At 36.8% G+C, this 27,368-nt stretch overlaps 1 protein-coding gene and 1 pseudogene across 2 annotated transcripts; both read left to right on the top strand.

Moving 5' to 3' along the window:
- The first annotated feature begins 779 nt into the window (after positions 1-779).
- On the top strand, positions 780-12,263 carry LOC108385665 (taste receptor type 2 member 7-like). Of its 2 annotated transcripts, XM_037008767.2 has the most exons (4): positions 780-829; positions 7,426-7,771; positions 7,850-8,042; positions 8,429-12,263. In XM_037008767.2, exon 4 carries the CDS (start codon positions 10,110-10,112, stop codon positions 11,040-11,042), a length of 933 nt encoding a protein of 310 aa, XP_036864662.1. In that variant the 5' UTR covers positions 780-829; positions 7,426-7,771; positions 7,850-8,042; positions 8,429-10,109; the 3' UTR covers positions 11,043-12,263. The 2 variants fall into 2 exon arrangements, with proteins under 2 accessions (XP_036864662.1, XP_036864661.1); XM_037008766.2 differs by having other exon boundaries at positions 7,426-8,042.
- An 8,618-nt stretch (positions 12,264-20,881) lies between these two features.
- Positions 20,882-23,023, top strand: LOC108385664 (rac GTPase-activating protein 1 pseudogene; annotated as a pseudogene).
- Positions 23,024-27,368: the final 4,345 nt, after the last annotated feature.

A 27,368-nucleotide genomic window follows, 5' to 3' on the forward strand; every position in this document is an offset into this window, starting at 1 on the left:
ATTCAGCCATAAAAAGAAAACAAATTCTACCATTTGCAACATGGATGGAGCTAGAGAGAAATAAGCTCAGTGAAATAAGCCAGATGAAGAAAGACAAATATCATATGATATCACTTATTTGTGGAATATAAAAACAAAGCAAAACAGAAGGAACAAAACAGCAGTAGACTCATAGACACTGAGAAGTGACTAGTGGTTACCAAGGGAGAGGGACTGGGGCCGGTGGGAGGGGAGGGTGAAGGGGATAAAGGGGTACAATAATTTGCAATCACAATACAAGCTGGTCACAGGGACAGTGGTACACCATGGAGAATACAGTCAATGATTATGTAACATTTTTCTACATAGATAGTAACCACACTAGAGGGGGTGAGGATTTGATAATGTGGGTAACTATTGAACCACTGTGTTGTACATTTGAAACCAACATAAGATTGTATATCAATGACACTTCAATAAAAAAAAAATGGACCTAACATGGTCACTAATAACACCTAGGGACACAAGACTGAACCCAGGATAGAATCAGTGTGAAATATGAAATGTTCTATTTCAGGGCTTCTTACACACACACACACACACACACACACACATTCATACACACAAATACACTCACAGACATATTTTAAATGCTAATTTTAAAGTAAATATTTATGCCAGGTATGAGTTGAGTGATTTATTTTGACAGCAAAAGTGCATTGACCTTACACTTAGGGCCTGATGCCTAGAAGTTTTCTAAATATAAGAGCTTGATTCATTCAATAAATATTTTTTGAACACTGACTACTAGGTACTGAGCATATGGTACTGAACAAGAGACTCTATAATGGTAAGATATTCTAATAGAAAAACAAATAGCAAACAAGAATTTAAACAATTATATTTACGGTCCTGGGAGTATTGAAAATGGCACTAAGGTTGAGATGGTTTGTTTTGAGGTCTGACTAATGCACGAGTAACTGGGCAGAGCAGGAGAGAGGGTGGGAAAAACAGCATGTAGGTCTTGAAACAAGAAGGAATAGAGAGCATTCCAGAAACTGAAAGTCCAGTATGGGCTAATATATAGAAAGTGTGGTATTTTAAATTATTTTAAAGGGAAATTCCAATAAGAAGGAATCTGATAAATTCTTGTAGAATTGATAAATTGCTCTGCAGAAATAGGGAACTAATATTACTAATATTTGAGTATTAAAAATTCCCCTTCTTATTCCAATCTCAAAATCATTCAGGGTTATTATTTATAATATCACTACTTTGATCACAAAGCATTTTTTTAACTGGTTTATATTTGGTTACTAGTGAAGCATTTTAGCATTTTTACAGAATTATTAACCAATGGGTTATCATTTGGGGAATTGTTCATTTGTTTTGTTTCTTATTTTTTATGCTTTATAAGTTTTTTTTTACCAATTTTTTGATACTTTATATATTAACATTATGCCATATGTATGTGTTATGATTTTTTATTTCTTCTTAAATTGCTGTTTAGTAAATAACTTGGTTTGTGTTGGTTAGGGAAATAGGTTTGTAATTTATATGAATTCACATCCATTTGTTTTTGGTTTCTACTACTGCTACTTTTGCAAATTTTGATTTACTTCTATTTAAACACATTCCTTTTACCAATAAATCCACTCTCCTGACTACAAAACAGCTTCATTACACCTAAAATGAAAAAACACAGAAATATATGAGGAAGAAATTAAGATACATATATTTGTAACATTCAGCTAATTACTGTTAACATGTTCCTTCATAGATGTCGAGATAAATTTCAAAATAGATAGGTACAGATACATAGGTATATTGCTTAAAAATCTGTTTTAATTACACTTATATATAAACTGGATGGATAAGTCCCTTGCATGTGAATTGTAGGATTGTAGGTGATTTTTATTTTCTTCTTCTGTAAATTCCTAAATTTTCTATTATTTATGCAATAATTAATATAATTGGGGAAAATAGGATTAAATAAAAGGCAAAGTACATAAAATCTGTTTGGTTAACTTTCCCTGAGAAATGATGAAAAGAGCATTCCCCAGAGTTTTCATCACCGTGTAAGTACTGACTCTAATGTCTGCTGCCCTGTCAGGTCTGATGATTTAGTAGTTTACTGTTTGCACGGACTCTTGATAATGACTCTGGCTTGTCACCTATTTTATGATTCTATTTTGGACTCAGTTTCATTAGAACATTATGTGGGAATTCTTTGAGGTCAGGTTTACAGTGTACTCTGCCAAAAAGGATTTACTTTGCTTGCAAGGCTGACTGGGGACACCTCCTGTTTTGGGCTTCTTTAAATTAAATTGTTAGTTTGTGAATTTTAGACTACATGGGTAGTACAAATTCTGGTCCCATATATACATGAGTAAGACTATTGCTAGAAGTTCTCAGAATAAGAAATCTCCTTACATTCTTTCATTAATTCAGTGTCATGACTGAGAGGTAAGTGCCCCTGATTTTAACCTTTTGCTGGGTGTGTATTACTTTTTCATTTGCTTTAAGGAATTGCCTTTCAAGCGATCCTAGTTTATTGATAGTACCCAATCTCACTTCCAGTCTTCAAAAAGCCCAAAATACCCAATCTCACTTCCAACCTTGGAAAAGCCCAAGCTAGGCAGCTTAGCCACATGCCTTTAAAACTTGAGCTCTAGTTTCAGGATATTGAAAATGCTCCAAAACCTTTGTTTTCAACACTTATCCTCTCTCAAAATTGGCACTTTCTCACCATTTTTGGCATCTGAGGATTTTTTTTAACTTTCCCGACAGCTGGGCCAAGCACTTAAAAATAATGCTGAAGACTTTTTTTCCATACTTTTCCATATTCTGCACTAGGGGAATTTCTTCAGACATCTGGTTTGCCATATTCTTGAAAGCAAAAGTTGGTTGTTCTTTTTAAGCTTTTTTTCAATTTTTCTTTTTTTTAAGTAAATATATTCAAAACTACCTATATTCTGCCTAAATATTGATTTCAAGACATTCTTTTTTTATTACATATTTCAAAAAGGGCTTTTGTATTATTCTGTTTTCATGAAGTTTGACTTATTTTTCTTCATTATAGTGTTGCCATTAATTCTTGCCTTCTTCACACAGAAGTGTGAAATCCCTCTGAATCTTTATAAGGGTTTATATTTTCTGTCTGGAAGCTTTTAAATTTCTGTCTTTGATTGTTTTTTATTTCACTTAATATGTTAAGATGGGAATTTTTTTAAAGTGTCTCTATACAATAGTGCTAACACTCTTGGTCATATATTTACAGATACAGAAATGATAACATTTATATACCATCCTGGGTAAACCAAGTTGGTTGATGGATATCTAATGGAATTTTATTTTTTTAATTACCATATTTTTTATTGTACAACTACACTAATGAAAACCTTTTTATTTCAGATATTCTGTTAGCTCATAAACTCTGGAAAACTTGGGCTAATCAATATAAAAAAGCAATAGATGAAATTCTTATCCAACCATCTCAAATAAAGCTAAAACTAATGAGGCTCTTTGATTATTTCCATTCTATTGTGTTTATGTTCTATTCTTAGAACACTCAGTTTCTCTACAGAAAAGTTTCTTGGTAAATAAAAATTTGTAGCATTTAATCTCAGTATTTTCCAAATAAATTCTTGATATAAAATCTTTGATTAAATCTACTCTATTTTCAGCCACAGTACACAAATTTACAGTGTTTTCATGACATCTTATTTTTTCTAAAATATTTCTGAAAGATTGACTACTTCATTTGTATTTTGTTACTTTCTCTGAGAATTAAAAAATATATTTTTCTAAGTTGAGGTTCCAATTAATGCTATCAACTCAGTACATTTTTAAAGCATCTGTATATTAAAATTACAGTCTGAAATAAAAATTACTTATCTTCTATTTTGTCATTTGTTAGGCAGGTTCATGGTAATATTTACTAAGAATTTGCTCTTTATGCAGTTGCTTATTAAAGGTAAAAGATACTGAATAAAGATTTTATCTTTAGTTTTATTTAACATGGGAAAAGTCTATAACAATTTACTTCCTGAAACATTGTCTCTTGGATAATAAACATTTTCATCTAAAATTAAGGAAATTCACACTTTCAAATATGCTTGTTATAATTAACACCTTTTATGGAATTCATGATCTCACATTCTACATTGTAGTTATTTCTATGAATGAGGCAGTCACCTTAAAAAATTTATCAAACAGTACTTCCAAGGCATAGAACTAATTCTACTATTAAATTGATTGATTCTGTTTTGGGAGACTTAGCCTACGATGAGATTGAATCAGGTAATAAAGTCACATGAACCAGGGTTCTTCATTTTCTTCGATTTTGAAAGGCCCTGGACGCAGGCCAAGGGGTCTGGGCTTTCATCCGAGGGCAGTGGGGGGATCCAGGAGACTCGGAGTGCTTCTTTTCTGTGAACGATACTAAGGGTGTCGTTACTGACAGTATTACAATTTAATGTTTCTCTTTCCTCATTTTCTTATGGAGTTACCTCCTTTCTTTCTTTCTTTTTATAGATATCCACTGATGACAATTCCTTCTAGTTATGTAGATGCAAAATAAAATGCATTTACTTATGCTTTCTAAAGCATATTTTAAACCTTTCTCTTTTATACACTAGACTATCCTATGGCTTATGCTTCTACTTTGATTACATAGGAAAAACAAGCATATATACAATTTACACTAATAGTATAAATTGATATTTTCCTCTTATTCTAGAAACCAACAAAAATCAAAGAGAAAAGAAAAATATTGGTGAAATCAGGAAACATACATATATGTAGACTCTACAGTACATATAGGAGGTGACAAAATGATTACAAATGGACAAAAGTCCGGGAAGAAGTAGAGGAGGTGAAGGAGGAAAAAGAAGCACAGAGATTGAGAAGCAGGCTGCAAAACCCAAAAAGAACAGCCAAAACACACATACAGAGTCTGAGGGACACGTGCTGAAATGCAAAAGCTCTGTCCCTTATTTGTATCACAGGCTGCAGGGACTGGCATAAGTAGAGCTGGTAATGGAAACTCTCCTAAGCCTGGTTTCATCAAGAGCAACAAAGAAGGTGAGAAGGTATTAAACATCATCTAAGTCAACTCTATTGGTGGAACCTAGTCTGTCTCTGAAGAAACAGAAGAAAAAGTATCTTTTGGATCATGAAAAAAAACTATAGGGACAACATGCAAATAGCTACTCCAAGAAAATGCAACTCATTCAATTATCAATAACATTGTCACACCATCTCAATAAAGATAAATATGAAAAATAGAAGGGAAACCCATTAAAAAGCTATTACAGTAGCAGGCATTAAACACTCATGAGATAAATAATGACATGGGGTAGATGAAACTTGTAGGCAAAACTCACTATGGATTTTTTTAAGAATTAGTCAAGAATCATCTCTGTGAAGAACTACTACAAAGCCATAATTCAAGAATTTACCTTAAACTGATAAAACTCAGGAAAGAGAAGAAAAAACAAAACCATCACAGAATAAAACTTAGGATACAGCGAGCCCATAAGTACAGTGGAAAATGTAAGCGACATAGGCTGCAAATTAGACAAGCAATGAAATGAAGCAGAACTAAGATGAGAGTCCAAAGGATTCGGGTGAAAATATTAGTTATCTACAATAACTAAAAGAGATACACCATGTTGATAATTGGATTTCCAAAAGCAGAAAAGTAAAATAATTGAAAATGACAAATATTTAAATGTATAATTCAATAAATAATTCCTGAAATAATAAAATACAGAATATATTTTAAGAAGCCACAGTACAGGTATAATAGACCCAGAATAGTCAATATTTAGGCATGTACTAATAGAAGAATTTTTGGGTCAGCCAGATTAAAAAAGTCAAGTAATCTATAAAAGTTTTAAAAATATGATTAATCTCAGATTAATCAGCCGGAATACAATTTTTTAAAAACATTCAATATTAAAATATTTTTAATCCTCAAGGAAATAAGGTGTAACCCCAAATTTAATATCCAACCAACTTGTCCTTCAAATCCAAAGACTCCCCACAAAAATTTTAAGAAATTCAAAACCTCAAAAATCTTTATTATCTTCACTCTGAGAGATGATTGGAAATTTAAGGTGAAAGAATTGGCATTAATTTCTTACATATATATGACCAGAGAACTAAAGCAAATATGGAGTTTTGGGTGACAAAACTGAATGTATACTTTAAGGGCCAAGAAAATGTACTAAATAGTATATTAAAAAAAATTTTAAGAGCAGGACAGAAAGAAGGCAGAATTTAGAAGTTCACTGGTTGTATAATCTATAATAACAAGGAGTCAAAAGACATATTTTAAATATGACATAAATAAACAAATGTAATAAATGAAAGTATAGTAGAGATAATTTTTTTTTGAGAGGGTATCTCTCATATTTATTGATCAAATGGTTGTTAACAGTTAACAACAATAAAATTCTGTACAGGGGACTCTATGCACAATCATTAATCCACCCCAACTCTAATTCTCATCAGTCTCGGATCTTCTGAAGCACAACGAACAAGTTCTTACATGGTGTACAAATTCTTACATAGTGAATAAGTTCTTACATGGTGAACAGTACAAGGGCAGTTGTCACAGAAACTTTAGGTTTTGATCATGCATTATGAACTATGAACAATCAGGTCAAATATGAATATTCATTTGATTTTTATACTTGATTTATATGTGGAAAGATAATATTTTTTATAAAAATCAAGTAGTAGAGAGAATGAAGAACTGTAGTTTGTGTGATTTTATTACCTTGATTCTATTTCATTGTAGGCTAAGTCTCCCCCCAAAAAAAGAATAAATCAATTTAATAGTAAAATTAGTTCTATGCCCTGAAAGTACTGTTTAGTTAAAAAAAAAATATTAAGGTGACTGCCTTATTCAGAGAAATAGCTACAATGTAGAATGTGAGATCATGAATTTTATAAAAGGTGTTAATTATAACAAGCATATTGGAAAGCATGAATTTCCTTAATTTTAGATGAAAATGTTAATTATCCAAGAGACAATGTTTCAGGAAGTGAACTGTTATGGGCATTTCCCATGTTAAATAGAACTAATGATAACAAATCTTTATCTTTAAGGATCTTTGACTTTTAATAAACACCTGCACAGAGAGCAAATTTGCAGTAAATATTACCATGTACCTGCCTAATAACACTAAGCCATTTATAACTAGATTTTCATCATATCCTTCTCTAATTAACTATGCACATGAAAACAAAAATTATTATCCTGTAATTGAATGTTAACTTTCTACCATCTAATTGCACTGATCATTTCCAAAACTAAAACCCATTTCCACTAGGAAACCTGATTTATGAGTAATTTATAACTTACTGTGATTAAAATGAGGCTTTATTTACACATCTTGATTTGTATTAACACCTGCTTTTGTTTGATTTTTGCAGTTACCTATTCGAAACTCAACAGATCCAAGTATGCAGAATTTAACAGCAAAGTGCCTACTGCAGAGTTATGAAATATAATCTCTTAATTTGCATGAGAGAGTTTCTACCTAACATTTCAATTATCACTCGCTAAAGGGTGATAATTATCCTTTGCCCAGGCTCAGAGCTAGTCAAGCTGCTTGTCTGGAGCGATCAGGTGGTGTCTTCAGGAATGTAGAAGCAATCCTACTTCAGAGGAGAGCTGGGAACCTCAGGAATGATGTGAAAGTCAAAATAATGACAGCGGAAAACACTGTTCCATGATGTGAAGAATTTTTTCATCAGGCTCCAACTGGTCCTCTGTAAGGTAGCCGATCTGCCATGATACTTGATATCTGGGCATTTTTCTCTATCAGCATGCTCAGTAATATCTTTCTGATCATAGTACCTGGAGAATTCATAATAAGAATGTTGGGGAATGTATGCATCAGACTGATACACTGATTGACTGGATTAAGAAGACAAAGATCTCTTCAGCAGACTACATCCTCACCAGTCTAGCTATCGCCTTAATTCTTTGCTCAGTGTAATGATACTTGATGGCATCATATTGGTACTCTATGCAGATTTTTATGAAGGTGAGAAACTAATCAGTATCATTAATATTTTCTGGACACTCACCCACTACTTAAGTACGTGGTTTGCCCCCCTCCTTAACATCTTCTATCTACTCGAGAAGGCCAATTTCTCCACCCACTTTTTCTCTTGCTGAAGTAGAGAATAGGCAGGGTGGTGCCCTGGTCCTGCTGGGGTCTTTGGCCGTGTCCTCTTTGGCCAGCCTCACACTAGCAATGACACTTAGTTATGACTGTGAGTTTCATACAATTGCAATACATAGGAGGAACTTCACTGAAATGTTCCATGTGAGTAACATTCGCGATACTTCAACCCCTTGACTCTCTTTACCCTCTTGGGGATTGTCCCATTAACTGCATCACTTAATCTCATTTTTCCTTTTAATTAGGGCCCTATGGAGACATGCCAAGCAAATGAAACTCCCAGTTTCATCTGAGCACTGGAGACCCCAGCACAGAGGCCCATGTGGGAACCCTGAAAACTGTGACTTCATTTCTCTTCCACCTTTTTGTATACTATGGTTATTTTTTACGACTGAATAATATTTTTTGTATTATTAGTTCTGTATTTGCCATATTTTGTATCTACTCATCTTAAATATGCATTTAGGTTGTTTCCATATTTTAGCCATTGTGAATAATGCTGCAATAAACATGAGGGTGCAAATATCTCCTCTAGGTCATTTTCAATTATTTTGGATAAATACCCACAAGCAGGGTTGCTGGAACATATGGTAGTTATCTTTTTAATTTTTTGAGGAACTTTCATACTGTTTTTATAGTAAGTGAACCGTTAGCATCCATGCTGTATAACAGTGCTATGTATATCACCAAAAAATTTTTTTTAGTCTAAAACTTACTTAGGTAAAGGTATTATTATCATAGTCACTGTGGGCATGTTTTAAACCAGGACATTGTGGAGAAGAAAATGTACCTGCATGTATGTAAATAGACTTGGGCTTTTTTTTTCTCCTGTTCATCTGTCTCATGTCAATTTGATTCTTGAGACCAGCTGGAAGTACCTTGATGAGTAGAGGTAATTTCTTTCCCCCCAACAGACTGTAAGGGGGTGGAAAGCAGAATGAAAATAGGATTTTACTCTCCTCTTTCATATGCACAACTGTCTTTTAGAGCACCTTAAATGCAAAGGAAAAATCTAAGGGCGATCAATACTGTTCTTTGTTCATGACTCTTTCATCATTCTATACATAGCATCACAAACTAAATGACCATTAAATGTCATTTGATTAATTAGACAATGCGCTATTTTAAGAGACCTTGTGCCCTATAATTGTTCATCTGAACAACTAGGAAAAATGAGCTAAAATATTTTTAGAACCAGATAATCACATTTAGTGTTAACTTTCAAAATTCCCTGACAATATACGGCTATGTTAATCCAACTTTAGAATTTTAGTAGTGATCAATTATTATCATTCAACAAAATGAAGATTCTTCTACAAATTTCAATTTTTACCCATTTTACAAATGCTAGAAAATCCTTGAAGCTTAGCTTTGCCAAATAAAACACAGAACACCCAATTAAATTTGAATTTCAGTACTTCTGGAAGTACTAATCTCATGCAATTGGGGACATACACTAAACAAATCATTCATTGTTTATTTGAAATTCAAATTTAACTGGGTGTCCTGTATTCTTATTTGCTCTATCTAGCAGCCCTATCGAGGTTACCAGCAGATTGATGAATGCAAAATTTTCTAAACACAGCTTTAGGAAGACAGTGCAGGACCGTGAAAGGGAATAGACCTAATTTGCATCTTAAAATGTAGTTCTGCCTAAATTAACCATATATGGAAAAGTAAAACCTGCTGAGAAGGTAAAAAGACCTAGAGCAGCTAGACCAGGGATCACCAATCACATTGCTTGTTGAGACTAATTAGGATTTGATGAAGATAACTACAGTCTTCACTGATAACTCCAGTCTCCATCACAAGACAGACTGCAATAAAAGAGACAAAGAAAATTACAGCAAAGTCCAAGAAGGAGGCAACGATATCCAACGACATCAGTTCAACTAGAAAACGAATTGGACATTTCTGTATTTTAACATGCCAGATACAGTGGAGAATAGCTTGATGCTCATAGCAGCTGTAGAATTTTCCATGGGAATCTTCGGGAATGTATTCATTGCAGTGGTAAATTTCATGGACTGGATCAAGAAGAGGAAGATTGCCTCCATTGATTTAATCCTCACAAGTCTGGCCATATCCAGAATTTGTCTACTATGTATAATACTACTTGATTGTTTTATTTTGGTGCTGTATCCTGATATCTATACTGCCGGTAAACAAATGCGAATCATTGACTTCTTCTGGACACTAACCAACCATCTAAGTGTGTGGTTTGCCACCTGCCTCAGCATTTTCTATTTCCTCAAGATAGCTAACTTCTTCCATCCCCTTTTCCTCTGGATGAAGTGGAGAATTGGCAGTGTGATTCCTAGGATCCTGCTGGGCTGCTTGGCCCTCTCTGTGTTTATTAGCCTTCCTGTCATTGATAATTTGAATGATGATTTCAGGGGTTGTGTCAAGGCAAAGTGGAAAAGAAACTTGACTTTGAGATGCAGAGTAAATAAAGGTCAATACGCTTCCATCAAGATATGTCTTAACCTGTTGACGCTATTCCCCTTGTCTGTGTCCCTGATCTCATTTTTCCTCTTGATTTTCTCCCTGTGGAGACATAAAAGGCAGATGCAGCTCAGTGCTACAGGAGACCCCAACATAGAAGCTCACGTGGGAGCCATGAAAGCTATCATCTCCTTCCTCCTCCTTTTCCTGGTCTACTATTTAGCCTTTCTCATTGCCACCTCTAGCTATTTTATGCCAGAGACTGAATTAGCTGTGACGATTGGTGAGTTGATCGCTTTAATCTATCCTTCAAGCCATTCATTTATCCTAATTCTGGGGAACAATAAATTAAAGCAAGCATCTCTAAGGGTACTATGGAAAATAAAGTATATCTTAAAAAGAAGACATTTCTAACAACATCAGCAGGTCTGAAAACAAACCAGCATTTCTTAGGACAAAAGAAGACAGGATGTTTGTTAATTATTTTCAGTTCTTGCACTAATGTTGATTTCATATAGTTAATTACTCTAAAAGTGCATTTAATATACTTGTAATCATAACCTAGGAAATCTTATGGAAAGCTGATTTTGCTTGTCTCCTTGTCTCTTCTCTCTTTCTCCCTCCCTTCAGTTTTTTTAAAAACATGCTTTAGAACATATAGAAGTTAATATCCAAAAATAAATTTTGAGGGGAGAATTTTCATAGTTAGTTCTAAATCCTTTTCTCCAGATGCAAAACTGTAAGACTAATTCAGACAGAACACCTGTAACAGTATCTTACTGTTATTTGTATCCCAAAGAAAAGTGGCTGGCTCATCCTCATAGTCTTAGCTACATGTTTCTTCTCAGGTCATCCCTTTAGAAAGACTCAATCAGGTGATAGTTTTTAGTCAACTGTTATGCAATTCTGTGAATATAGCAAAAACTAATAGATTATAATCATGATTGAGACATAAATTGTGATGAAACTAAATATTGTCACAGTGAGTTCAAAAATTATTTTAGGATAATAGGTCAGTGACAGCAAGACACTCCATAAGCGTGAAAGAAAAACAGTTTGTATAGAAAGTTTCCGTAAGGCTGGCTAAAGACCAAATAGAACTATGTATTGCTTATTAAAGGCTATTTCTCCACAAAAGACACGTTAAGTCTGCTTTTAGCCCACTAGGACTGCAGCAGGCTTGGTTTGTGAAGATACCCTGATGAGACCTTCAGTTGAAAAATGTATGTATTGACATTTTAAAATATCAAAACTGTCAAAGAATATTGAATGTCAAAACTGGGATATACTTACTTGTATAACATTTTGTTGTATGAGGACTACCTCTTTATGAAGAGATTTATTTTAGTGTGAGCAAACTGGAATTTCCTTCCGGTGGGCTAGGGGAACATTCTTTTGGATTGTATCAGGGAGGAGAACTGGGGAATAGAGCAGAGCTCTGGACTGGAGGTAATATTGTTAGGCATGCGGTTTTTAACCAGGAAAACCAAGTTTGGGCATTTCTTTCTGGAAACAACGCATGACATTAAGCAGCTCATTTATGAATGTTATTGCCTATTTGCTAGTCTTGTATCATAGAAAACTATTGATTTGGATGTGAAGCCATGAGATTTGCTGTCCAGTATTTTGATTGAAATGACCCATTATCTAGTAAATTTTTGTCAATTATCTTTAGTGTCTAGTGTTATTTTGAAGTTGGTTTTTATTATTTACTTTTTTCCCTATGCGTTCAATAAATAATGGACAATTGGGAAAAAGCACACCTAGAGCCCTTAGCCTGTAAAATGAAAGCTGTTACTGTCTTCTTGAATCCTCACCCAAGTCATTTTTAAAAGTTTCTACCCAAAAGTATCTAAAGGTTTAGATATCTTCATATATTTTTCATCTTGAAATGCACCTGATCCATCCACAGAATGGTCACATTACTTCAGAAACTGTATGAAAGTTGATCCAGGTACAGACAAAGCCAGAATAACCAGAGATTATTTCTGCTTCCAAGGCAAAGGCCATTTCTAGATCTCATTCCAGAGCTGAGCCTGGCAGTGAATGTGGGAGCTCTGTTCTGTTACCTTAACCTATCCATTTCTCATTAATACCAATACTGAAAGCAAATATTTATATCCTAATAGAAACGTCCCTTCAAACTTTCATTTTTATCATCACCTAATTTTACAGTGCATCTTCCAGATCATCTGCATTCACACATGTGACTCCCCTTAAGTATAACCAAATTTTGACATTTGGAGAAGCAAAGAGCTTTCAGGTTAGGCACAGTTCCTGACTATATTGAGCGCCAACCAGGGATGCTTTCCTCTAACACCTCTCTGGCTATTATAAATAATGCTGCAGTGAATATAGAGGTGCATATATCTTTTCAAATTGGTGCTTTCATTTGCTTCAAACACATCTCCACTCGGAGGAGCCTTTGGAGGTAGAGGAATACATGGGGCATTCATTACAAATACCTGGTAAGTAAATTTCTTCACTTTTAGTCGGCAAAGGTGGCTTTAACAAAGTACTACAACCGGAGTGGCTTAAATAACAGAAATGAAATTTCTCATCGCTCTGGAGACTTCAAGTCCAAGATCAAGGTGCTGGTCCAGTCTGAGGGCTTAGGAAAACTCTCTCCAGGCTTCTCTCCCAGCTTCTGGTGGTGGGCTGGTGGTCACTGGGGTCCTCCAGCTTCTACTCCATCAGCGCAGTCTCTGTGTTCATCTGCTCATAGTGTTCTGTGCGCATGTCTGTGTCCGAATTTCTCACTTTAAAAAAATGTATCTATTTTTCTGGTCATTTTTTTTTAATCGAAGTGTAGTTGATACACAATATTATATTAGGTTTCAGGTGTACCACAGAACGACTCAACATTCATACATTACAAAGTGATAAATCTTGTTACCATCTGTCCTCATACAAAGATGTTGCATATTAACTATATTCCCTATGTGTATATTGTATCCCTGTGTCTTATTTGTTTTAAAACTGGATGTTCATACCTTTTAATTCCCTTCCCCTATTTCACCCATCCTCCCACCACTGTCCCATCTGGCAACAGCTAGATTGGTCTCTGTATCTATGCATCTGTTTCTGTTTTGTTTTGTTTTGTTCCTTTGTTTTTTTTTTTAGATTCCACACATATGTGAAAGCATGTGGTGTTTGTTATTTCACTTAGCACAGTGCCTTCTAAGTCCATCCATATTATACAAATGGCAAGATTTCATTCTTTTTATGGCTGGGTAATATCCCATTTTATATATGTACCACATCCTTTAACCCACTTAACATCCATATCTTGGCTATTATAAATAATGCTGCAGTGAATATAGAGGTGCATATATCTTTTCAAATTGGTGCTTTCATTTGCTTCAAATAAATACACATAAGTGGAGTTTCTGTATCATATAGTAGTAGTTCTATGTTTAATCTTTTGCAGAAGCTCCATACTGATTTCCATAGTGTCTGCACCACTTTATATTCCCACCAACTGTATACAGAAGCTCCGTTTTCTCCACATTCTTGCCAACACTTGTTATTTCTTGTCTTTTTGATACTAGCCATTCTGAGAAGTTTAAAGCAATGTCTCATTGTGGTTTTGATTTGCATTTCCCTGATGACTAATGATGGTGAGCAACTTTTCATGTGTCTGTTGGCCATCTGTATGTCTTGTTTGGAAAAATGTCTATTCAACTCCTCTGCTCATTTTTTATTTGGATAGTTAATTTTTTTGACATTAAATTGTGTGTTTTTTATGTATTTTTGGATATTAACCCCAAACCTCCCCTTTTTATAAAGACACCAGTCATATTGGATTAGGGGACCACCCTACTCCCATAGGAGCTCATTTTAACAAATTACGTCTGTATTGACCCTATTCCACATAAGGTCACATTCTGAAATAGTAGGATTAGAACTTTAACATATGAATATCTGGAACACATAATTCAACTCATAACGCTCACTTGCCTTTGTACTTTGCCTAGTTTTGGCAGATTTTACTTCAGATTATTTCTGCAAATGCACATATGTAGAAGAAATAAAGTCAACATGTAACAGCTAAATGCTGTGATTGAGGAATATCTGTATGTCCCTAAACCAAAGGGAAGCTTGTCTGATTGAAGGCTGGATGATGATTCTGTCTCCAAAAGGACATGTCTCCAAACAGGTCCCAGAGGCATTCTTGAATCCCAGGCATAAACATAATACGGCACATATGCATTGAAAGGCTGACAGAGAAAAGGGAAATTTACAAAGTAATTATCTCTGTGTATAAGCTGAAAAAAGGGTGTGTGGCTTGATGATTAAATTTGACAAAGTCCCTTACTAATCTCAAGAATAGAATTTTTTTGCTTTGGAATACTTGTGGTAGTTAAGTTCTTACAAAATTATTAAAATCTGAGCTTCTTATAAAGCTGAACAGTACAGAACATATGGAGTCAAATCATGGCTTTTTCACCCAACCTGTCCTTTTTTGTCCCTTGATCGAGAACCACGACCCTACGAAGAAAACAAGAGCCAGGACGTTAAAACAACAATGACTTTATTGATATGAAGTTGGAGAAAGGCCAAAAAGTTTACACCACTGAAAAGTCCATGGTCACCAGCTGATCTCTATCGATTTCTGAAACAAAGAGGAGTTTACACAGAGGAATTAGCAGATCAGGCCGGGTAGCTCTACTGGTAAGTACTCTCGTTACAAGATATCACGTAAGGCAGAGAGGAGAAGACAGAGGAGGCAGGAGAAGGCCCGGAGAGGGGGAAGAGGAGGCCAGGACATGAGGGGAGGCAGAACCTGGGGAGGCTGGAAGCCTCCGTGAGAAGAAGGGAATCAGAGCTTGGGCAGGAGAAGCACTTGCTAGTGTGAGAGTGAAGGAGACTTTCATGTGAGGCAGGGGAGTCACGGGCAGCGCAATTCTGAACCAAGAGTTTAAGACGGATTAAAGAGAAAATTTAAAAATGAGGGAAATGAACAGTAACAAGAGAGGATTCAAGAATTTAAGGAGAAATTCACTAGATTAGTGAATAATATATAATGAATACCTATGGAATCACTGAAGACCATCTTTAGTTGGTTTCCTCCTCACTGGCCACTGGGCTGACCACCCTGGCCACCTCTTCCATGCTGGCCTCTCTGGCCACCAGGGCCACCCCTGCCACCTCGGCCACCCTGGCCATCCTGGCGGTCCTGACCTCTTTGGACAACCCCCTCGGCCGCCTTTGCCGTGTGAGGTTTCCTGGCCTCCCTGGACATTCTGGCTGGGGGGCCCATGTTGCTGACCATGGCCTTTCTTTCCAATTTTGCCTTTCTTGCCACACAGAGCTCCATTTTCTCCTTGAGTTTGGACTTCTGTTTCCTCTGGGGTTTCCTCAACTAATTCATCATCTGCTTAGGCAAGACAACACCGAGTGAGACAGGAATAAGAGAAAGGTTAGCCACAAACTCAGATGAGGCAAGTATGGAATCTACTGCAGCCTAAATTTAGTTAAAAGTAATGTATTACTGGTTTAAATGGTATTAGGTAGTGACCAGGGTAGAGAAATCCTGGCTGCTTTAGAGTGTGAATACTTAGCTTAGCACGTCCTGTTTGCCCTATTGCCACTGATTCTCCCCTCTTTGGATGTTTCTGCCACTATTCTATATTGCCATCTCTCCTGAACTTAACATGACATACACGAAACCATTTGTAAACCACCAAATATCTCAAGGTGTCTAAAAGAAACCATCAGATAGTCACTGTGTCTGCCTATACATCTACATGACACCTTGACACAAATCTATTGAGCAGGAGGAAATTATCAGCCACCCTGACCATCCTAGTAGCAGAGCAACCATATAACCCCCCTCTTCCCTTGCTTCTTTCACCTTCTACAAACTGTTAAGTTCAAACAGAAAGTATAAATAATACCCACCCTCTCTTGTCCCCTTTAGCAAACTTCTGGTACCCATAACTGAGTCCAAGTCCTCACCATGTCTGCATCAGCTTTCAGTCATTTCTTCATGATCTCAAGGCCATCATTCTTACAATCATTTCTTGTGATTCGAGGTAAGTTTTATTGTGTGCCCATACGCTGTTTTGCATCTTATGTCAGACACTAGGATTCCAAACTTAAAAGGGACAGTCTGTGCTCTCAAGCTGCTTACTCCTCATTGCTGTTAGATCAACAGAGAAATTGCTGTGTCAGTCCCCTGGTCAAAATCTTTGTTGCCCATTGAATAAACTACAAATTAAGTTTGCCACTCACAACATCCTTCATGATCTGGAACTAACCCACATCTGCAACTTTATCTTCCTATATTCACTTCAGCTTTACTGGCTTATTCATTGTTCCTAAACCCAAATTGAAAACATTATGTTGTGTGCATAGATTTTAGCCATGCATTTCACTCTGCTGTCCCCTACGCCTCTACCCTACACGGTCCAGATGCCATCAATGGTATCTCCTATATGAGGCCTTCCTTTTTCTTCCCTGCTCTGAGCTTCCATAATACCTTCTTATGGCAATTTTCTGATAGTAATGATCATTATGTCCAAGCTACATCTTCCATTAGAGCCTGCATTCCTTAAAGATAGGAACAATGTTCTATTTACCTTTGTATCCTTGGTACCTGGCATAGGACCTTGTTGTGGTTATTGCTAAGCATTAAATTTTATTGAATCAGTGTTGGGGTAGAGAAGGTAGATAACCGAAGCACCTGTTTCAGGACTCCTCGGTGGGTATGCCCTTACAAAGACAGCCAAGGCTAGGTAACTGAGGCAAGAAAAAATTCAGAAGGAACGTGGTGACCACATTCTCTAGATCTGAGATAACATTGCAATCTAAAGCAAATCATTTTCTTTTATCTTTTCTTTCGTTTTTCTTTTTTTTGTTGTTGGTCTGCTGTGCTTTCTGCAGTGTGGAATGAATATGATTAAACTATATAGTAGAATGGTTGAGAAAGGAAAAATTTTTAAGTTAAGCATGATTTTTTACATCAAATTAAAAATTTAATTTAAATGTTGGATGCTGAGGTTCCTAGAATTCGTTTAGAAAAATTCTAAAGAAGTTGTTTGAATTCAAAGAAACTCATTCAATAGTTGGAGCGTTTCCTCTTCCTATTGAGAGGCTCGCATAAAGAAAAAGCAAGAAAGAATGGAGTATGAAATGACATACAACCTGAAAGGAAGGGTCATGGATGAGTCAGGTACTAGGGGAAATGACTAAGCATGTAAAGCTTTTCCTTAAGCAACAAAATTTTTGTTTGACTCATTTACTCAATTTTCCTACTTCTTTAGTGGCACAACTTAAAACTCATTAGCATGTACTCTGGTCCTTTCTTACATGCTTCCTCCTGCACACACTCCCACCCACACCATTAAAACTGACTTCAGATTTTCTTTTTGAAGTGCAAATGAATAATGGCTGTAAATTTCACCTTCTCAGAGACAGTTTAACATTTGAACAGATTATCAAGGCTTAACAACATAACAATGAAGCATTAGTGTTATACATGAATAAAGTGCAATGGTAAACTTCCTGATTGAACAACTATGGCACTTTTGTCAAATTATACAATATCTTTATGATTACGTGGTATCTTTTGATTCAGATTAGTTAATGTTGATGGAGATAATGCCCTTATAAATGTAAGGAATTTGTGTCATTTGATCATTAGCCATTGGCTTGTAGAAAGGTTTAGAGAAAAACATTTACAATTGAGTAGGGTATCACATCCTGCCGATGTTCAGATTCTATTTAGATCTTGGACACGAGATTCCAATGTGGAAAGGGAGGAGGTGGCCCTTATCTAACAATATGACTTAGGTTTTTGTTACTCTTTTTTGCACTTCTCTAGACTCAATTTTGAGAGCTTTCAAGAGACAAAACACTAAGCAAAGATAAAAGGTGTGATAGGTTCTAAAGAAAAAAGGAAAGAAATACATCCTCGAAAAAGGATTTACCTGTTTATTCAAGAGGGTCTTCAGTAGCAGTATCTAGAATTTAAGAAGAAAAAAATCAAAGAAGATAAATTAAAAATAGAATTTCTTAAGACCTCAGTTATACATTTGTAGAAAGATAAGTAGGTTTAGATCAAGAAGTTAAGAAAAGGCTCAAGAGAACTCAGTAACTAAATAAATCAATAAATAAAAGATTTGGATACAATGGATCAACATTGCCCAAAGTAGAACCCTAGACCTGATTAGTTTCTGAAGCACAGATGAAGAGAGAGCCAAATATTTTATTTTACTATTCTGCATTATATGTAATGAAATGGAGAGCCACAATGATTGAAGACAAAATAAAGATTATGTGCCCTCTTGCAAAACAGAAAATTTGAGAACTGAAACCATCTACAATCAGATAGCTTACTGTCTATGTTAACATGACTTAACTATCCCAGAAAACTCTTGCCCAGAAAGATAAATGTTTCAAATAGTTATTGTCGTTTATTTCATGAACTTGCCCAAAACCATTTAAACAAACACTAATGAGATAGAGCAGGGACAATGGACAAGCAGGGACAATGGACATGATTAATTTTTCCTGCCTATGATGAAAAATGCCAAGATATAAGTAGTACAAAAAGAACAAGAGAGACTCCATCTTAAGGCTAAGATTCCATTTTAAAAACCAGGGAGTTAGGAGGTAATATTCCTAACATAGTTCATGTAATAAGCCAACAGTCAACCCTATCATAAAGCAGGGTAAGCAGAGTTAAATGGTATGTTTCCACTGCTTGAGGGTAACCACTACCTTGGAGAAGAATGGGATCAATATTTTACAGAGTATCTAGAGGACTGACTGTGAAGGACACAATGTCCCTCACTGGAAACAGACCTCATGAGACCCTATGTCAACCCTACGCGATCCCCCACCCAGGCCCTTTGCCCCATTCTTGAAATCCTTAGACATGAATCCTAAACGTCTAAGCATGCCTCCTCTCTGAGGCTGCCTGCACTCCCCTTTCTTTGAGAGTGTACTTTGTCTTAAATAAAGATTTCTTGCTGCTCAATTTACTGCTTTTTGTCTCCGTGCTCTATCAAGCCTCTTGAGAGATTAATAAGAGACACATTTCCCAGTGGTAAGTGTTTTTTAACTGCTATTTCATTCAATTTTCTTGACTTAAGCACAAGTCTTCACTCCCTCTGTTCTACTTCAGACAAGTAGAGAAGGTTTCCTAAGCTCTCTGATTTAGGCTTCCAAGTTCCTGTCACCTGGGTGGCCCTGGCAGGACTGCTCTTTAGCAGACTGCCTGAAAAATCTCTTTTCTTTGTTTTGGGAAGCTCTCAAAACATAATCTCACTCATCCAGTGCTCTGTGGCTCCCCCAAATCCTGGGGTGGTAGGGGCTTAGCTACCACTCCCTGCAGATTCCAGCCGACACTGGGCACCAGGTGACCTTGGCTTCAGGAGCAGGCCAGGGCTCTGCCGGATGCAGAGTAGGAGTTCAACGAGCTTCCCTTTCCTCCCTCTGTTATTTCTTGCTCTCTGCTGCCTGCAGGGCTGCAGACATTCCCTGCTACTCTTGCTTTAATGAATTCCTTCCTTACCTGCATCATCTGGCCTGTTTGAGAATTCTTTCTAGATCAGAGTCAAGAACCCTCCCCCATACAGACAGGTTTCACTTAGTGTTCAGGGAGAGACCTCCCTAGACACAGCTGCCCGACAACATCAATCTGTCCAACTTTTTAATGGCATCAGTTGTTTAGTCTCCAAAATTTTCTTAGCAGGACCTCATAACAATTGTCTCCTAAATTCTTAAATCATGAATTTACCCATTCTTACTAAGGAACAAAGGAATAAAGCCCTTTTTAAACCAGACCACAAAACCTTATTTTTTTAAAGATCTGATTTCGTCCTTTGTCCTCAGAAGCACTATTAAGGCCAAGTAGCGTTCTCCCTTACTAAAGAAGAATAAAGTCATCTTTCTTTCAGTGACAGATTGTTTCAGTGGTATTTTGGGGCATGGTACACTTAACAGTCTTTCAAGCTATATTTTTACTTGAAACTTTTGCACATTGTGATAAATGTACGAAATCTCTGATAAACATACACTGCTCTTTACGAGACTGTACAGCCGCCCTTGAAGAAAAGTAGGTGAATCAAAAATGGAAGCCAAGAAGGAAATCAATTTGGGAACAAGAAGATCTATGGAGCAAAGGAATTTCTATGTGGAATAGGGATATTAATTTGAAACTATTCAACATATTTAAGACAATTCCGAGTCATTTCAGATGAGGTAAAAGCGAAAAAAGAGGTAACAGAAAGAGTTGCAAAAATCATAAGCTTGAGGGAAGTGGAAACTGCTCAGGTGGGGCCAGGCAGACCCGGCGCAGGGGGCGCCCGGGGCTGCGAGAAGAAAAAGATGGATACTACGATGCTGAATTTGCGGAATCTGTTTGAGCAGCTTGTACGCCGGGTGGAGATTCTCAGTGAAGGAAATGAACTCCTTCATCCAGTTAGCAAAGGACTTTGAGGATTTCCGAAAAAGGTGGCAGAGAACAGACCACGAGCTGGGGAAATACAAGGATCTCTTGATGAAAGCAGAAACTGAGCGTAGTGCTCTGGATGTTAAGCTGAAGCATGCCCGCAATCAAGTGGATGTGGAGATCAAACGGAGACAGCGAGCTGAGGCTGACTGCGAAAAGCTGGAAAGACAGATTCAGCTGATATGAGAGATGCTCATGTGTGACACATCTGGCAGCATTCAACTAAGTGAGGAGCAAAAATCAGCTCTGGCTTTTCTCAACAGAGGCCAACCACCCAGCAGCAATGCTGGAAACAAAAGACTGTCAACTATTGATGAATCTGGTTCCATTTTATCAGATATCAGCTTTGACAAGACTGATGAATCTCTGGATTGGGATTCTTCTTTGGTAAAGGCTTTCAAACTGAAGAAGAGAGAAAAGAGGCGTTCTAGTAGCCGACAATTTGTTGACAGTCCCCCTGGACCTATAAAGAAGACTCATTCCATTGGTTCCACAGTAGAGCAGGGGAATGAATCCATAGTTGCAAAAACTACAGTGACTGTTCCCAACGATGGTGGGCCCATCGAAGCCATGTCCACCATTGAGACAGTGCCATACTGGACAAGAAGCCAGAGGAAGACAGGTGCTTTACAACCCTGGAACAGTGACTCCACCTTGAACAGCAAGCAGCTGGAGCCAGGAAGTGAGACAGACAATCCCAGCACTCCACAGAGTAACGGAGGGATGCGCCTGCATGACTTTGTCTCTAAGACAGTTATTAAACCCGAATCCTGTGTTCCATGTGGAAAGCAGATAAAATTTGGCAAGCTGTCTCTGAAGTGTCGAGACTGTCGTGTGGTCTCTCATCCAGAGTGTCGGGACCGCTGCCCCCTTCCCTACATTCCTACCCTGATAGGAATGCCTGTCAAGATCAGAGAGGGAATGCTGGCAGATTATGTGTCCCAGACTTCCCAATGATCCCCTCCATTGTTGAGCACTGTGTAAATGAGATTGAGCAGAGAGGGCTGACTGAGACAGGCCTGTATCGGATCTCAGGCTGTGACCGGACAGTAAAAGAGCTGAAAGAGAAATTCCTCAGAGTGAAATCTGTGCCCCTCCTCAGCAAAGTGGATGACATCCATGCTGTCTGTAGCCTCCTGAAAGACTTCCTTCGAAACCTCAAAGAACCCCTTCTGACCTTCCGGCTAAACAAAACCTTTATGGAAGCAGCAGAAATCGCAGATGAGGATAACAGCATAGCTGCCATGTACCAGGCTGTTGGTGAACTGTCCCAGGTCAACAGAGACACTTTAGCTTTCCTCATGATTCACCTGCAGAGAGTGGTTCAGAGCCCAAGCACTAAAATGAACATTGCCAATCTGGCTAAAGTCTTTGGTCCTCAATAGTTGCCCACGCTGTGCCCAATCCGGATCCAATGATAATGTTGCAAGACATCAGGTGTCAGCCCAAGGTAGTGGAACGCCTGCTCTCACTGCCCCTGGAATACTGGAGTCAGTTCATGATGGTGGAGCAAGAGAACATTGACCCCATGCATGTCATTGAAAACTCAAATGCCTTTTCTACGCCACAGACACCAGATATTAAAGTGAGTTTACTGGGCCCTGTGACCACTCCTGAGCATCAGCTTCTCAAGACTCCTTCATCTAGCTCCCTGTCGCAGAGAGTCCGCTCCACCCTCACCAAGAACACTCCCAGATTTGGGAGCAAGAGCAAGTCTGCCACAAACCTAGGACGACAAGGCAACTTTTTTGCCTCTCCAATGCTCAAGTGAAGTCATGTCTCCAGTTACTTCCTGGCGTTTACTGACGGCAAGGAAGGGCACCTGTACTCTCTGCTCGGCAGCCTCCTGTACTCATTACTACTTTTAGCATTCTCCAGGCTTTTAATCAAGTTTAATTGTGCATGGGGGTTTTATTAAAACTATATATATATCTCTCTCTGCTTCTCAAGTAACATAATATCAACACCTTGTGTTGTCATTGGTGGGAGCTTTTAGATGGGAGACCTTTACAGGGGTGGAAGGGATAATACAGAATTTATCATGATTTTTTGGGGGGCTGGGGTGGGCATCCCTTTGGCTTAAAGCCAAATGCTGTTCATGAAATGACCTTTCTCTGGTGTTATTTAGAACAAATATCCATGAGACAATGGCAGAAGCCCTACCTCTTTGGTAAGACTGACTTATCTCAGTGGAACGGGGGAGGACAGGTAAAGAAAGTTTGGACAGAGGGTTTTGAATGGCTCCTTCTGAGAACTTGGAGGCACCCTTCCCCCATTATGAACTGAGTTATAACCTGCAGTCTTCCTAAAAATTGAATGGGGTGAAGACGAAACTAGCAATGGGAATATACTTAGCTTTAATTTGGATTGATTAGGTTTAATAATATTAAGTGGCATGACCTTGCCAAAGTGATATTACGACTTGTATTTATCTCTAATGGGCCTCTGGCTGGACTTCGGGTTTTGTTGGGGTCAAAGCCATTTTGTTCTTAAGTTGAACTCATTCTGATGCTGGGCCCCCTACCCCCTTGTCCATTGGAGCCCTACTTCTAAAGGTCAGTATGCTGCCTATTTGGCATCCCAACTAACAATTAAGAGTAAGTAGGCTCTCAGGGAAGATTGTCAGTATTTTGTGTGGCAGAAAAGCCAGTCATTTTGTCTTTGCACTTTGGTTGCTGAAATCTTCCTATGGAACATAGCACATCTGGATAAATATGAGCTTCTTCTTCTATTAAAACTATTTCCAGTATTATAAAAATGTTTTCTTCAATAGAATCTTTCTCACCCATAGTGAGCCTTGTCTATAAAACACATATTTGGAATAACATTTGGAAAAAAGTAAATAGTTTTTTCAAAATGAAAAAAAAATCATAAGCTTTATTAACCTTTGAAATCTGACAGGGCTGAGTCTATAAAGCTGTTGTGTTACTTGCTAATTATGTAAGCTCTGCAAAGTATTTAAAGTTATACTAATATCTACTCAAATTGTTGCAGTGAATAAATTAATGACATAATAAATAAATAATGACATCAGGTCATAGTAATTAATGGCATAATAATAACATAAGACCAGGCATAGACTAAATTCCCCATACATACTTAATAAAAAAATCTTACCTTAAAATTCTACTGTTATTCCCCAGTCCAAACTATCACAAATTGTAGAGTTTGAAGCTCAAAGAATTTTGTCATAAAATACCCTTTTATAGATCCTTATCCAAGTTTATATGCTTTCAGAGGATTCTGAAATTACCATTTTAGGATTACCTTGCCCACAATCCACAACTTTATCTTATTATATGGCAACAGGTTTAAAACTCAGTCTAGTAGAATTTCATGCATTTGTTTAATATTACTATTTGCTTAATGTAGGCTCCTATATAATGTCAAAAACATTTAATAAGACAATAAAATTTCACTAAAACTTTTGGTTGTTTGTCTTATATCAAGAGGTCTTATAACAGATGTTTGCAGTCATTTAAATAATTATTTGAAGTTTTGCTTTGTATCTGGATATTTGATCCCATTAAGATATGCCATCCTTCTTCTCTGTTTTAAAAGAGTCACAGATTGATAAAGAATTACCCTTCCTCTTTTATTATATATAAATTCCTCATTATTTATTAAAATTACCCACTTCTAGGAATCCCTACATTTACTATAAATGCATACCTGCCAAATGGCTACATGATCAGACCTGTAAGTATTTAAAAAGCATAAAGGGTGTAATGGAGAGGAAAAAATTAATATTGCCTACTTAATGTCAAATTTTTGATTAAGTAAATGAAAACGTAATAAAAATATTCGATATTTCTAAATGTTCAAGTATGTGATGTCCAGATATCTACATGAATATGGAATTTTCATTCAATTTAGATATTTCACACAGAAGAATTAACCTAAAGTCCATATTTCTGATAACAGCAACAGTCCCCTGAGGAAGTTGCTGGCTTGGAATTTAGGTCCAGATTTTCAGATATTCACAATTAGTGGAAAATGGAAACAATGTTGCTTCCTTTTTTTATTGACCTAGTCCCTGAAGATAAAGTATATGATTTCTGAGAAGGGTCATTCCAATCCTACTCTTTCCCATGACTCTTAACCCCATGATCCCCTATGTGATCCCTGTTTCCCCCTTTTACCATCATCAGTATCCTGAGCTGAGCTCAGGGCCAGCAAGGCCATTGAAGGTCAGAGCAGCAGCATCCTGGTGGAAGCCATGGTATCTCTTTCTTTCAGTTATGGAGGAACCTCAGAACATTCCTTTGTAAGACCAAGAACAATATTACCTTTGAAAGGCATGGGTTGAACACCTGTCATCCATATATGATTTGCCATTTAGGCCTCAGCCAACCTTTTTGATTTAAGGGCTGGTCAAGCCCTTCAATAGAAAACCATAAATTAGGTTATTTAGGGAGAGATGGGGAGGTTGAATGGGAGATAAGCCTACAGACAGCTTCTACTGAGTTACTAATTTTCTATTTCTAAATTGGGTGATGGGACCATGAGGATTCTATTAAGTTTTTTAAAAGTCACTTTTATAACTTGCAAATATGGAACGTATTTCTTTGTAAGAATATTATATTACATGATCCTAATAATTTAGACCTCTGATGGGGCTCTTAAAAGTATGGATAATAGAAGAAAAGAAAAAACTGCTCTGTGTAACAGTGTAAAATATTGACTTCATAGTGAAAGCCAGGTACCCTCTAAGTTATGAGCCAGTTAGGGAAAAAATTTCCCTCCTCACATGTAAATTCAGAGTGTATTCCTTAGAGAGTCAATGTTTGCCCCTGTAATATGGGGGTGTATGTCTCCACTTGGTAGGGCCAGAATTAGGTGAGGCAAGTGAAGGATTGAGAGCCAAACTTTCAGGGGGTGTCAAAAAACAGTAATCAAGAGCAATCTTTTTTTAACGCAACATTTAAAAAAAACAAAATTAATGCAAAAAATTGATGATGAGCCAATATTACAATTTTAAATAAAATGCTTTCGTGAGCTATATTAAAATGCAAAACAAAAGGAAATATGTGCACTCTGTATGTTTGTTTTTATGTGTTTTATAATGGCTGATTTTTTTTTTCCAAAACATTAAAGTAGTTGAAAGTAGATTTTGTTTCCTGACTTTACTGGAAGCAAATACATCTGTAGTATTTTTAAGACCTATTTCTTTGTTTACCTGTTTTCAATTAAGAGAATTGTCATAGTTGACAACGTCTCTTGACCAAATGACTAAATAATTTTTAATTTACTGCAGCTTGTTGACATTTCCTACACAGGATGCCACCACGGTGGACATTTAAAGCTGCTTTTTCCAAATGAGGATGATGAACCTCGTCTCACAGGGGATATCACACTTCTTAATAGAACCAGTGAGCAACACTCACTGCTGGTATTTTATATGTGTTAATGAATGAATCACAATATTCTCACTATTGTATAATTAGCTTTTCCTTATCTTTATCTTCTAGGGTCACAAATTTTTCAGACCACTTTTTCCCAGGGGCATTTGATTTCTTTCTTGATCATTTAGTGGCTTGAACTCTGTTACCATAGCTGGTACCATAGCTGGTACTAAATTTCAATGTATTTTTATAATAGGGACTATTGTCAATTCAATTAAAATTCATTTTGTCTCACAACAGCTGAAAGGGCTGTATGTACCTCTATTACTTTCTTGCTAATCAGTGCTGCTTCTGCTTATTTTTATTTTCTGTTTTTGCTCACTACATCTCAGATCAGAGTGTGTTAAGTGTAAAAAAGGAGACTAAGAAAATATCTTTACCTCTAAAAACAATTTTATAAGTGTAATATTGAATGTGCCTTTTTTCTTTTCTGATACTGCCATTCATCTTACAATCCACACATATTTTACTAAAGCTGGTTGTTTTCCACCTTCAAGGAATGAAATTATAGAATTGAGGAAATAAACGTGCACTATACTACTCCTCTCCTTGAAATAAACAAAAATGTGTTTCTAGTATGAGATGGTATTATATTCCATTGGATTTAAGAATTATTGATCAGCCTGCTAATTATATCAGAGTGTGGACTGCAGTAATATAACCTCAAAAGTATGGTAATATTCTATTCATCCAGAATTTCCCTAAATTCTGGAAAATGAAATGCATTTGCATGGAGAAATAGGCTTGAATAAGCAGGATGTTATCAGCCAATATGTGTCTTTCTAATTATACAAAATATTGAAGAGCAGGCTGACCCAGAAGCAGAGAAGCTAAAAGTTCAGCCACTGAAGGTATTGGTACATCCCATTCTCT

Source organism: Manis javanica, chromosome 15 (assembly GCF_040802235.1).
Source record: "Manis javanica isolate MJ-LG chromosome 15, MJ_LKY, whole genome shotgun sequence".
Taxonomy (NCBI): Eukaryota; Metazoa; Chordata; class Mammalia; order Pholidota; family Manidae; genus Manis; species Manis javanica.